Source organism: Benincasa hispida, chromosome 11 (assembly GCF_027475165.1).
Source record: "Benincasa hispida cultivar pf3 chromosome 11, pf3_genome.v1.1, whole genome shotgun sequence".
Classification (NCBI taxonomy): domain Eukaryota; kingdom Viridiplantae; phylum Streptophyta; class Magnoliopsida; order Cucurbitales; family Cucurbitaceae; genus Benincasa; species Benincasa hispida.
In genome coordinates this window covers 6,429,501-6,444,395 of record NC_143488.1, presented here as the reverse complement: position 1 = coordinate 6,444,395, position 14,895 = coordinate 6,429,501, and the positions used below count along the sequence as shown (strand labels likewise).

At 34.6% G+C, this 14,895-nt stretch overlaps 1 protein-coding gene across 1 annotated transcript; it reads left to right on the top strand.

The window, feature by feature from the left end:
- Nucleotides 1-351, top strand: LOC150032350 (uncharacterized). Its single transcript, XM_090306876.1, has one exon. It carries the CDS (start codon nucleotides 1-3, stop codon nucleotides 349-351), a length of 351 nt encoding a protein of 116 aa, XP_090163002.1.
- The last annotated feature ends 14,544 nt before the right edge of the window (nucleotides 352-14,895 follow it).

Genomic DNA, 14,895 nt, shown 5'->3' with positions numbered 1-14,895 from the left:
ATGTCAGATCGGGATTCAAGATTCACTTCAAAATTTTGGCCTAGTTTAGAGAAGGCTATGGGCACTAAATTGTGGCTATCCCCATGGAAAGGAATTCTCCAGTTTGGGAGAAAAGGGAAATTAAGTCCATGGTACGTCGGACCATATAAAATTATGGAACGAGTTAGTCCAACAGCTTATAGGTTGCAGTTGCCGATGGAGCTAGCTCGTATTCACGATGTATTTCATGTGTCAATGCTAAGGAAATACGTGCCTGATCCTATGCATGTGCTAGCAACACAACCAGTACAGGTCAAAGAAGATTTATCTTACGAGGAAGAGGCCATCGAGATTTTGGACAGGAAATACTAGGTACTTAGGAATAAGACGATTCCTTTGGTGAAGGTGTTATGGCGTAATCATAGAGTCGAGGAAGCAACCTGGGAACCTGAAGAACAAATGAGGAAGAGATATCCTCAACTTTTCTAATGATATATCAGGTAAATTTCGAGGATGAAATTTCTTTTAAGGGGGAGATGATTGTAAACCCCGAACTTGGGTTCCTTTGATAAGCATGTTTAGCCAAAAGGGATGCTATAATATATATTTATTTTTTTTAAAAGAAGGTAAATTGTTGTTTATAGGGATTTTGAAGAAAGGGAAGGAAATATCTTTGATGGAGGAACTTAATCATTGTCTGGCTGGAGGCACTAAGAGAGGGTGACGTGGCAATCTATTCCTTGAATTCAGGAAGTGGCAGAGAGATTAAAAGGGAAGAGAAACTTTAAAGGCATGGTTTCGACAATTGACAAGAGGAAATTTAGTAAATTTGGTGCCATTTGAGAGTTGGGAGAATCTAGTTTTCGAGGTGGTCCTGTTGGAGAACAATTACAAGAGGAGAAGAACAAAGAAGGAGAGTTTGCTAAGGAGGCAGAACCATGAATTAATCCGGACCTGTGGTGAATTTTGGAAGTTCCAAGCCAAATTACAAGGAGGTTTGGGCTAAAATTTTAAGGTAGAAAGCTAACTCAAATCTAAACAAGTTTGTAAAAGGAAGTTTCTTAAAAAGAGCTCTGGATTTTGAGTTATGAATTTTTGAAGTTGTACCAGGGAATTGGTGCATAAGCAGACAGCTGCTTGTGAAGATCAAACAAGCAGTTCAACATGGAGAATTACAGTGAGATTTTGTAAGGAGGGTATTGCTCTCGGGGAAAATTTCGCTAAGAATTGAGGTGAGTATCGCTAAGAATTTCACAGAAAAAGCTTGGTATCGCTCTAGAGTGTATCACTTTTGTCACTCTAGAGGGTATCGCTGATGTCGCTCTAAAGGATCTCGTTGGTGTCGCTCTAGAGGATCTCGCCAGTGTCGCTTTGGAGGATCTCGCTAGTGTTGCTTATGAGGATCTCGCTAGTGTCGCTTGTGGGGATCTCGCCAGCATCGCTTAGGGGGATCTCGCTAGTGAAGCTGTCTGTGTTGATGGAAATGCTTTTAATTAATAAATTATTTTAGATAAGTTAGGAATTCTAAGTATTTTTAATCAGGAGTTATATCTTTTCAGGCTAAGAAGAGTTGGGAAAAACGTATAAACCAGTAGGAGCCTGACGAGCTGTGAGTGACTAAGTAAACCCTAAGTTTTTAATATTCATGCATATCTGATCAAGTAAAACACAGTGACATTAATGATGTACTTACACTTCCTCAAGCAACAAATTGTGGAAGAATAACTTAATGCATATCTCCCAGTTTGTATGTGTGTAGCATAGGCCAAGGTATGTTGAGTAACCTTTACAAAAGCTATGTTCTGATTTTGATATATGCTTTCTAAAGGAAGGTTACAGAAGAATGAATTCTTGTGTAAATGAGTGGCAATGGAACAACTCTTGTGTGATACTAGGCTATAGAACTTCATGTGTGTTTCAAAATACACATTTGATACCAAAGGACTTTTGAGAAGGTATCTAACCAATTAGGTACCGAAGGACACTTGAAAAGGTACCTGGCCAATTTGATACCGAAGGACTTTTGAGAAGGTATCCGGCCAATTTGATACCGAAGGACATATGAGAAGGTATCATAGAAGCTCGATACTGAAGGAAAAATTTGAGAAGGTATCCAAGTGAAAGTATTTAAAATATGATGGTATTTAGTGTGGCCACGTGCACGTAGGCAGTTATGAGTGGGGGATCAATGTATGGGTCTCCTGGCCTGTTGTAAACATTGGAAGCTAGAGCATTTAGGCTTGTTCTCAATTAGGGACAATTGTTGGGTTTACTTGTTTGTATGTTTATATGTTCATAGTTTTGCTATGCTTGATTACGATTCTATAGTCGTTCACTGGGCTTTTAGCTCACCAAGTTTTTATGTTTTTTTTACAGGTAGCGGTCAGTTTCCTCAAGGTTGATCTTGCTGCTGCTTGCCACCAAAAGACTCGGCTTATTAAGAGGACTTAAGTTGATGGTTTGTTATGTACACATGTTTTAAGAGGGACTAGGGCTTCTTTAGGAATACTTGGGCCATCTGTGAATATTCTTCAGTATATGTAATGTCTTGATTGCATCCATGTATTTATGTAATCTTTGTAGAACCTCAAGGGGGTTTGCTGTATGTGTATATCACTAGTGTTTTAACAGGTTGGTATTTAGATTAATAGTCTTGGGTGGTAAGTGCTCGCAGGAGGGGTCAGTAACTACCACGGTCATTTCCTTGTTCCAGAATAAAAGGGTAATCTGGGAGGGGGTTTGATACTACATCTTATTTCTTAAGTTCCACTAATCCTCTAATGAACAATTGGTTTAAGGTCCAACCTATAAGGTTTATACTTGACTGTTCATTAGAGGATTACCAGGAAATAGGTTGGACCGAACCCCTCTCGGGCCAATGAGAGGGTGAGGCCCCTTGTTCAAGACCTGGATGCAGTACTAAAGGGAACAACCTATCTACTATCCCTATAACGAGTAGGAGTGAATTCCGTCTTGCACTCTATGTTCCCAGCTATCCACCTGATCTTACCCCTGAAATGGGAGGCTTATTGGGCCAGCGATAAAGAGCTGCCCTCACCTATGTAGATCTAAGGATAATTCCGAGTGAACAGGAGTTCATAGTTAGCTCAAGATTAAGATTAAGCTACCTAGGTCATCAATTAGCGAAATAGTTAATTTTATACATTAAACGACATTTAGAACGTAAAAAGTGACTATTTTATGGTTCAGTCTTATGTAAACTCTTTACATAGGATGCCCCCATTTTCATGTCTCCACATGAATGATTTAGGATCACATCGTTTGTACTAACTACAAAATGGACCGCATCCATAGTGTCCCCAGATAGGTGCCCAACCTTATTCATATACTATAGACCATTTTGGCTATATATTTGAACTTGATCCAAATTTATGTCATTACATAAAGTTCAAACTTAAACTTAATAGCCTCGGATCCTTAGTTTATTGGATTCATGAATATAGAATTTAAATTTACTAAATATTTTCAGTAACAGCTTTATTGAACAAGAATATGATATTATAAACTACGAGTTTTAGGATATAAAATCCAACAATTTGTGTGTAGCATGATCGCATAACTTGTGCATAATCTTAGGAAATGCTAAACCCCTTCTCAACCCCTTCATCGCATACTCATTAACGCGTTCATCAACTCTGCATTCAAACTCCGTCGCATAGAAAAAAAATCTTAATCAAAGCATCATCCACTTCATTTGTTTTTACTACCGCAAGAGAATCAAAGTGACTGTCACATATTTACTTAGTAGTTCTTATGTTCGACCCTGGACTTACCAGGAAACCTAATAAGGTTTATACTTGAGTCTTGTTAGGAAAACTTGCATGATCACTGCATAACACACATCACCGCAAAATCACATCATAATTACCACGCATCAATAATCCCAAATGATCATGTAGAAAATCTGAAACAATTGTGTAGAAAATCTTAAAACAATCATTTATGTAATCATGTATGATCACTTCTTTACTTGTATATTTTGTGTGATTTGTTCAAGATAACAATGAATGGACTCATGATGATACTAATAATGATTTTAATAATGATGATCGTAATAATGAAGGGACTCATCATGATGATAGTAATAATAATAATAATGAAGGAACCCCTTATGATGAGCAATCCAAATTTATCAGTGATCATTCTGTGGTTGTTGAACACAAGACAACAGAAGAAGCAACAATCGATGAAAAAATTGAACTCCCCATACAACCATTCAATCTTAGGAGCCACTTCAATTTGGATCCAACAAAGTTATGGAGAGTGCAACTCAAAAGGAAGCCATTAAAATCAAGGTAAGCCGGTTGTATGAATTAATTATCGTAACATTGAAATCAAGGTAAGACCATTATCTAACTGATTTACAATTTAAATGTAGGAGAAAAATGACCTCCTCGAGCACTGAAAAAGGAAGAAACCAATCAAGTTTTCACCTAAGGATGTGAAAAGGGAGAAAAAGTGACATACAATCGGTAACAAAGAGGGAGAAGGTCAACCACTTTCAAATGATCCTTATCCTTCAAGTGATCATCAACCATCTCTTATAAGTGATCCTTAACCACATTCAAGTGATCCACAACCTCAATCACCTTCAAACTCTTACTAAGAAGCTCAACCACATGTAATTGAGTCTCAGCCACAAGCACCTGTGTTGGAATTGAAACCAGCCACAGGTGTTATCAATCCCAATCCCTTAGTTCTTTTACCTAACTTTCCTATAAGGACCGTTAGTTCCTATGAATCATTGTTCCCAATCTCGGATGTGCAGTGGAATGCATACAATAAATGGAAAAGTCATCCAAAAACTAAAAATAAGGAGGGAATGATTGTATATACATTATAAACCATGGAGTTCTTCAGGACACTTGAGCAGAACACATGGGTGATTAAGGATGTGAGTAATTCCTTCATGATAACTAAGAAAATTTCTATATGACCATTTAGAAAATATTAAATGATCACTCAGAAACATCCTAAACGATTGTCTAGAAATTACCAAATGATCGTTTGGAAAATATTAAATGATTGCATGGATAATCCTCAATGATTGTTAAGAAAATCCTCAATGATCATTTAGAAAAGCTTGAACGATCGTGTAATAAATCTTCAACGATCGTTTAAGAATATCAAAGCGATCGTCTTGAAAATCTGATTTATACTTATATTTTTTTTTGGATCATAATGTGGATCTTCTATTGGTACACGTTCATCATAAGTTACAGTCAAGACCTGATCTATGTAGTATTGATTCACAATGGTTGTTTCCGGCTTCATGATATGAAAAATTTCATATCTTTGTTGAAATAACTCTTCATTCAACTTTATATTTACGTATTTCTTTGCCTCAGGATGCAATAATGTCACCAGAAGGAATTGCTTCGAAGATTCGACCAAAAGTGTGGAAATGGAAGATGGAAAAATGGCAGACTGGTTGGATCAGGAAGCACACATGAGGTTTTAGGCAGACTCATCTTATTTTATTGACTATGTGGTTGGACAACACAAAGAATATAAAGCAAGATGTTGACTTCATATTTGGGCCAATCAACATCAAACAACACTAGCTTATGCTTGCCATCAATCTAGAAACGTGTACTATCTATGTGTTTGACTCCATGTCTAACTACATCGATAACGACATATTCAGTGGTTATCTTCAACTAGTGGCCAGATCAATACCTTTGATGTTGATTTCTGTCAAATATGACAAGCGACATAGAAAATTCAAGTACGGGTCATGGGAAGTAAAGCGATCAAAGAAAACACTGAAACCAGGCAAGTTTCTTGACTATGGTATTTTTTGCACTAAGTTTGTAGAATATATTATAACTAGTACAAATAGGGATAGCCTATATCAGAACAATATGGAATTGTTTAGGAAACAATACGTCGCCCAGTTGCGGGCTAATTAATATATATGGTAATATGTTCTTGAATTTCTTAAATTAAATTTGCACCGTTGGTCGGTGCAAAATAGGTGTTGTTAATTCTATCTTATCCAAGCAAATGAAATTGATAATGCTTTAACAACTACTAAAACTAACATGTAGTTAAAGTGAAAGTAGGAGGTCGATCCCAAGGGAACCTTTATTCATTGGCCAAAAATAACCTTTAAATAAAAAAAGATGTAATTTGGGGGGGGGGGGGGGGCACATGTAAATAAACTAAAAGCTAACTAAATTGAAGATAAAGGCAAATTGTAACACAAACTTACTATTTTTGTTAGAAGAAAGTTAATAGAAAAAGATTCTTGGGAATTCTTGTTCTAGGTTTAATCCTATCATTGGTCTTGAACAATTACTTGAAAACTCAACATCCCAAAATCCAATAAGGAAAAACATTTAAAGACACATATAGCTAATTAACATGAATCACATCAATTAGCCTTAATCAAAATAATAAAACACTTCCATATAGCATTTGCATGTTCTTTTCTTAGATTTCTTTAAAGACATGAGTTATCATGATTATGATATTCAAGAAACACATTAGAGTAAGTTTCAAGTATGACTGAATGAATGTTCTAGTTAAGAATTTCAAGAGTTAAATTCGGAAAAGTCCTAATTAACACAAGAAAACTTAATTTCGTAACCTACCTCCCCATTATGCAATAGTGCCAAGCAAGAATTACATACAACAATTCAATGGACTCAAAGCATCAATTATCTCTCATCAATTTCTATTTAAATTCACCTCAAGAACATTCAAGAATGAAGACAATTCAAGAAAATATATAAAAAGAACTCAAGAATTAAACCTAGAATTAAGAATTACCAAGAAAAAGAATTACCTAGCCGTATGAGAAGTCTTGAAAGAAATCCTTGAAGATATTATGAAATCCATGAAGCAATTCACTAGGAAATTATCAAAATTATAAGAAATCACTCAATAGACACAAAATCGAGTAATTTTCTCTCTAGTTTCAATCTAACCTCTCTCTAAAAAAAATGATTTTTTCTCCTCTCCTTGTTCTTTCTCTGCTGAACAACAGTATTCATATTTTTAGGTTTAGCATCGTGACGTTGAGGCTAGCATTGCAATGTTAAATCATAAAAAAGCCAAGAAGCATTGTGCTAGCATCTTGACGCTGCGTTGGCGCTCGGTTGCATAAGGCACATGCGCACACACTAGCATTAGACTTAGTGTTGTGATACTGGAGAAGCGTTGCGACTCTGGATGAAGCATTGTAACACTACCCTTTTTTACAACAAATAGGTGCATTCTGTCTTCAAGCGTCGAGCTAGTGTCAAGCTTAGTGTTGTGAGGAGCATTGCGATGCTGTAAGCATTGCTGAAGTGTGTTGAATTGTTCCTCTTGAGGGGCAACATGATAATTTTTTTTGGATCTTCTTCTTAAGTGATTCTTTGGTATCGTTTGGGTCGAATTAGCTCCAAATTCTTCGAAATAACTCCGTTTGAGTCGGGATTGAAATTTACTTATCAAAATAGATATTTTAAACAAATAATTGAAGAATAATTGAGTGAATTAGTACTAATAAGATAGCTCTTTACAAGACTATTAAAATACCCCCAACTTAGATCTTGGTCGTTTCGAACAAGTAAAAAAATAGAAGTATGCATACATTCAAGAAAATATGGATTATTTAATATTTATTCAAAGTTTCATTCATTTATTTAAAACTAATTATACAAGTTGGCACATTTCCATCCTCACATTCAAATGGTCTATACATTCAATTGTCTTACCCAATGAATTGATTCTTATCTCATTTCTCAAAAATCAAGGAAGTAAGGATATAAGCAAGCATTTAGAAATTTAAAGTTTTGCTAACAAAAGGTTGAAGCTTATTTTGAAAAGAAAAAGTTTTTTTCTTGCAAAATCATAAAAGAAAAGACTACCTAGTTTTAGTTTACCTAAAGGCCTAAACTAATAGAAATGAGACATTCAACTCTTAATTCCTCTTCGCCCTACACTGGCCCGGTTATTGGTCTAGGATATACCTATCTTGCATTGGAGAGAGGAAATTCTAATACAAGTACACAAAATGTAATTGACATTTTTTTTTTACCTAGAGGATAGCTTTCATATTCACATCGTCGGGAACCTACCGCTCTTTTCTCGCGGAGCCTGACAGAAACACGATGAAGGTAGCTCTTTTCACCTCTATCCATGCGCACACACATACGTTAGTGAAGGTTATGTTAATTTTACAAATTTGTTTTATGTTTTTTTATATATGCTAGCAATTTTTTTTTAGACACTAGGCCCTTTATATTCCTCTTTGTCTATACTTGCTACTTTAAGAAGATGATTTTTCTTAGACTAAAGGTTGTCCTATCAGGGTAACAAAGAAAATTAAATAGATATGAAATTTCTAAGAATTTCAAGATTCTAATAAATATAAAAAGCTCTAATAAATATAAAAAGCTAAGTATTCGATTTTTTTATGAAATTAAAAGGAAAAGAAAGTTTCTTTTGAAAGATGAGTTTCAAAATTTTGTTAGAAAATTTTAAAAGACCCAAAATTTTGTTTGTTACTTGAAAGAAGGCGTCATCAAAATTTCATCGATAAGAATCAAGAGATTGTGTAAACCAATGATGCATAGAATAAAGTGAATGAGATTCTTGAACGTGCAAATATGTATTTATTCAATCATGAATTTATTGCATTCAATGCAAAATGGTCTTTTGGAGCATAAAGAATTTAATAGTTATATTTTTCAAAGAATTAAAATTACATTATCAAGATGAATCAGAGCCTAAAATTTATTTAGATATGTCAGAACAGAATCACAAAATCTATGTAATTAGTTTAAGTAATCAACAATCTATTAACTCGAGCTCAGATGTTCAAGGGTTCCAGACATGCATTTATGATTCTATATAATCATTATAAAGCAAAAATTTTCATTGAGGCTCATTTAGGATACCATGAAGAATACCAACGAACATGCATGCAATGTTACCAACAAACATGCATGCAATGTTTCCCACCTCCAACTTAAAGATGTAACATTATCATTAATATTTAGAATAAGCTAATGAATTCAAGAAAAAAAAAGGGATGTAGAGAGAGACTTCTCTGGTTTTTGTTGTTGATCATTTATTTGCTCGAGAAAGAATTTCTTTGCTTTTGTTTTGTTTTTCCTTGAGAGCTTATATATATATATTTGATAACCTACAAAGGAAAGAAAAAAAATCAGCTATTCTATTTATTAGTAAAAAATATGCAAAAATAAGAAAGAAAGAAAGAGAAAAGAAAAATGAAAAAGGAAAGAAGAAAATTTGTCCTATCTTTGCAAATTTTTAACTTAGTTTGCTCAACGTTGGCAAAGAGGAGTGTCATACATATGAGGGATTAGTTAAAGACAAGTCCAATTAGACTTGGTTTACATGACCTTCAGTGTAAATTTTGAGTCTGTGCCCGTTCACCTTGAAGATTTTTCCTTTTTTTTAGGGAACATCAGAATTTTTGGTCTTTTTAGGTTTTTGTTTGTGGGGGGTTTTTGGAACAACTTCCTAAGTTTCTACTGTTCTTTAGAGATGGGAGAGCTTTGGGCTCAATCCCTTTTACCTGCGCATTGAAAATGGGGCAAAGTTTAGAAGCTTTGTTTTTGTTTTTGGTATTACAATTGAATTTTGAATTTGAATTATCAGTTGAAGGTTTTTCATTTATACAAATTTTATTTTGAAAATTTGAATCTACTTTTGAAGTATTTACATTTTGGCAAAATTTGTTGTTTAAAGAATTATTATTATCATCTTTTGAAGAAGATTCATTCTTTTTAGAAAATTGAAGTGAAGAATTAGAAATATGCTTTTTATTTGAATTATCATGGTCACAAAAGTTAAGAGATACATGAGAAGAATTATGAGTAATCAAATCAAGATTATAATGAATGGAATGGGCTACCAAACAATTAGAACTTTTGTACAATATAGAATCAACAATGTGATCAATTTCATCATATGTGTCTATGGAGCAAAGAGAATAATACTCCTCCAAAAATTTCATGGCGTCATAAATGTTGAAGGATTTTACCTCTCTGTCAAATTCTACTGATAAAGACTCTTTATCTACGTCAATTCTAGTTTTTACAGCTTTCATGAAGGGTCTACCAAGTTAAATATTAGAGGAAGAAGTAGAGTATGTACATCCATTTATAAAATGTAAAAATCAACAGGAAAGTTTAATTCTCTAACTCTCAACAAAACATCCTCTACTATCCCTAGAGGTTGTATGTATGATCTATCAGCTACTAGTATGCAAACATTCATTTTTTATAGGTCATTCAAATTAAGGTCTTCATAAACATGAAAAGGCATGAAATTTATTGAAGCACCTAAATCTAGCATGACAGAGTGATAATTCTATCTCCTATTTTGCATGGCAAAGTAAACATTCCTAGATCTCTACATTTTTTTTGGCATATCTTTCTTTAGCAAAGTAAAGACATTCTTGCGAACAGTTACTCTCTCCTCTTCCTTCCCTTTTCTTTTCTTAGTACACAAGTCCTTTAAAAATTTAGCATATCTAGGTATTTGTTGAATAGCATTAAGCAAAGGGATATTAATTTGTACCTTTATGAACATCTCAACAAGCTCTAGGTAAGTATCTTCTACCTAAGGTCTTGCTAATCTACTAGGGAATGGTGCCTTGGGTACATTCGGTTCTACTTTAGGAGGAGAGTAATCACATTCCTCGAGAAAAATAGGAGTCTCTTTTGGCTCACTTACCTTGCCCTCTTGATCTTTCATTACCTTTTCTTGCTTCTTGGGAGGAGATTGAACCGGGGTTGCATCTTGAGAGGATGAGTGGATTTCCTTACTGCTTTATAGAGTGATTGTGCTAACATTTGCATGCTCTGGTTGAGCGGGGAGCTTTTCAGATTATTTACTCTCAAGCTTGCTTACCACAGTTGCAAGTTAAGTGATTTGTGTGCCCAAGTTTGTGAAGTCTTGTCTAATTTCTTGTTGGAAAAATTTTATGTCTTGTTGAAGTTGTTCGGTTTCTTGTTGAAGTTGTTTGTTGTCTTTTTGCAAATTGTGGAGTTTCTGTGAAATTTCAAAGAGTGTTTAGTAAGGGATTTAACTACATCCTCGAGAGACATACATGAGGAGCTTGAAAAAGATTGATTCAGGTTCTCGTATTGCCCTTGAGATCCCCGTTTCAAATTTGGATGATCTTGCCACCCTTGGTTATAAGTTTGCCTATGGGTGTCGTACTTCCTTTGGAAACCTTCTATTGTATTCATTTAAGGTTGATCTTGTGGGCAAGCTTTGGAGGCAAGTCCAGTCACACCACATGCTCTACACGTTTTAACTTGGGGAAGTCCTCCTTGAACAACTTGAGTAAAAAGGGAAACTAGATTACATACTCGAGTTCTCAACTCACTAACTTCTTTAGCCTGAACAACATCATATTTGAGAGTCCTTGATCCAATATTCTGTGAATTCTTTGCCATGGTTGATATTAGCTGGCTAGCTTTAGTGGGCATTTTGTCAGCTAAAGCTCCATCAGTGGGCCATCAATGTTGCTCCTCTCAGATGGAAGCAATTTTGAATAGAAATACTTGATAAGGTATTGGTTAGAAATTTGATGATGTGGAAAGAAAGCACAATTTTGCTTATACCTTTCCTAATACTCATATAAGGACTCTCTTATCAATTGCTTTATACCATATATTTATTTTCTAATATTATAGCCTTAGATGCAGGGAATTTTTTTTTTTTTTTTTTTAAAAATTTTTCTTAAGACCATTCCATGTGGTAATCGATCCTACTGGCAAGTAGTATAACCAATTTTTGGCCACATCCTTCAAGGAGAAGGGAAAGGCCCTAAGATTAAGTTGTTCTAGCGTTACCCCGTGTGGGCGCATATCATCACATACCAAATGGAATTCTTTCATGTGTTTCTATGGGTCCTCACTTGGATTACTTCGAAAAATGGGTAAAAGATGAACTAAATCGAGTTTCAATTCAAAAGGTATAGTAGTCTTCGGATATACTATACATAACGGTTGTTGAGTGTAATCCGGTTCGATAAGCTCTCTTAACATTTGCTCCCTTGCTTCACCCATAGTGTTTGTTTGTATTGGTTTCTCTTTTTGACTCGGTTTTTCAAATTCTCTTTCTTCTCTTCTTGTTCTTTCATTTCGTAGTCTCCTCTCCTCACGGTCGATATCTACAACAAAATCACAAAGTACACTTCCTGAGGAGCAAATTATGTACAAAAAGATAGTTTAATCAAACTAACTATTTTTTTTGTTTTTATTTTTTTTCTTAAAAGAAAAAGGGATTCAAAGATTCTTAAAGGCCAATTGTACGATTCCCCGAAAATGGCGCCATTTTGGTCGGTGCAAAATAGGCATCGTAAATAACCTTTAAATTTAAAAAGATAGTAACTGGGGGGGGGGGGGAATTATAACACAAATTTACTATTTTTGTTAGAAGAGATTTGATAGAAAAAGATTCCTGGGATTACTAGGTTTAATCCTATCATTGTTCTTGAATAATTACTTGAAAACTCAACATTCCACAATGCAATTTGGAAAAACCCTAAAGACCCATATAGCTAATTAATATGAATCACATCAATTAGCCCTAATCGAAGTAAAAAACACTTTCATATAGCATTTATCATGTTCTTTTCTTAGATTGCTTTAAAGACATGGGTTATCATGATTATGACATTCAAGAAACACATTAGAGTAAGTTTCAAGAATGATTGAATGAATGTTCTAATTAAGAATTTCAAGAGTTAAATTTAGAAAAAGTCCTAAATTAATATAAGAAAACTTAATTTTGTAACTTATTTCATCATTATGCAATAGTACCAAGCAAGAATTATATACAAGAATTCAATTAAATCAAAGCATTAATTAGCCCCCATTAATTTCTATTCAAATTCAGCCAAAGAACATTAAAAAAATATACAAAAACTCAAGAACTAAACCTAGAATTAAGAATTCCAAAGAAAAATGATTACCTAACCATAGAGATGAGAAGTCTTGAAAGAAATCTTTGAAGACATTATGAAATCCATGAAGCAATTCACTAGGGAACTTTCAAAATTGTGTAAGAAATCTCTCAATACAAACATAAAATTGAGTAATTTTTTCTCTAGTCTTGATTTAACCTCTCTCTAAAAAACGATTATTTCTCCTCTCCTTGTTCTTTCTCTACTGAACAATGGTATTTATATTTGTAGGTTTAGCATCGCGACGTTGAGGCTAGCGTTGCAATGCTAAATCGTAAAAAAGCCAATAAACATTGGCTAGCGTCTTGATGCTGTGCTGACGCTCTATTACGTAGGGTACGCGTGTGCATGTGGAAAATTCTGTCAATCTCTAGAGCGTTGCGACTCTGGGTAAGCATTGCAACGCTGTCCAGTTTTATAGCAAATTAGTGCATTTTGTCTTCAAGCGTCGAGCTAGCATCAGGCTTAGTGTTATGAGGAGTGTTCGACGCTGCAAGCGTTGTTGAACTGTGTTGAATTTTTCCTCTTGAGGGACAAAGTGGTAATTTTTCTTGGATCTCCTTCTTAAGTGATTCTTTAGTGTCGTTTGGTTCGAATTAGCTCCAAATCCTTCAAAATAAATCCGTTTGATCAAGATTGGAATTTGCCTATCAAAATAGACATTTCAAGCAAATAATTGAAGAATAATTTAGGGAATTAGTACTAATAAGATAGCTCTTTACAAGATCTATCAACTATATATCTATGTTGAACTGAATAATATTGAAAACAATACAATGAAGAACAAAAAAACATAAATAAATGATCGACAAAAATAACTAAACGGTATTGTTAATTAACGCTAAGTTAACACACAAATAACCAAACAATGGTCTATAAATAAATAAACGATTGCACATATATAAATAAACGATCGTCTACATATAACGAAATGATCTTTCATAAAAAAGTTAACGATTGCACATAAAGAAGTACACAATCGCATATACACAAGTGAATGATCACCCAAAAATTACATATCATCAAGCCTAGACGGGCCAGTACCAGGTGTTATTAATGTTTGTCTGCACGTTTTCTTGTTATGACCTCTCTGACCACATCGTGTACACTTGTGGATTTGTTGTGAATCATCTCCAATAGAAGGTACCCTAATGATTTAACATCAACCCCACTTGGTACCTTTGCAGTGGTAGAAGTTCAAAGTCTTCAAAATCTTATCTTTGACTCAATTCTTGTCTATGTCCAATAGCGAAGATTGGTTCTGCATAAGCAACAAGCACATGTTCAACTGTAAGCCATTTTGCGCATAATGTTTGAACATGAATGTTTCTAAGGGTTGCCACTGATATTGCATGGAAGCATGGGATCTTCATGCAATTGAACTCCATCAAGTACATGTCCATGAAGAAGATCAACCAAACCCCCTAAATATCTATCATTCACATTAGTTATATGCATGTCCACTGGGGAAACGAGATATGGTCTAGACATCAGTTCTAATTCCCTATACTCATTGTGTAATCGTTACAATGCTTGTGTAGGCCATTACATTTGTACGTCAGACATAGAACCAACCTTGTAGCCACTCATGGATATGCTCCGATAGCTTCATGATTGGTAGCTCTCATGCATCTTTCAACACTCCATTGAGACATTCTACTTTGTCGTCATCTTGTCATACCTACAATGGACTTGATAAACCCTTGCCCACCATTGTAATCCAATCTCTTCAAGATAGACGGTCACCCTGAGATATTGATGGAGCTTAGCCTAAGACATATGAAAATCAGACATTCTATAAGCTTTCGCCTCTAGTTAGAAATGAGAGATTGTGTCCTTATTCTTGTGTCTATTCATCAAATTATTCAAAATATGGTATATTCATAAGGCATGGAATGCATCAGGAAATATACTTGAGATAGCTTTCGCAATTGAGATGTAACGATTTGATATAA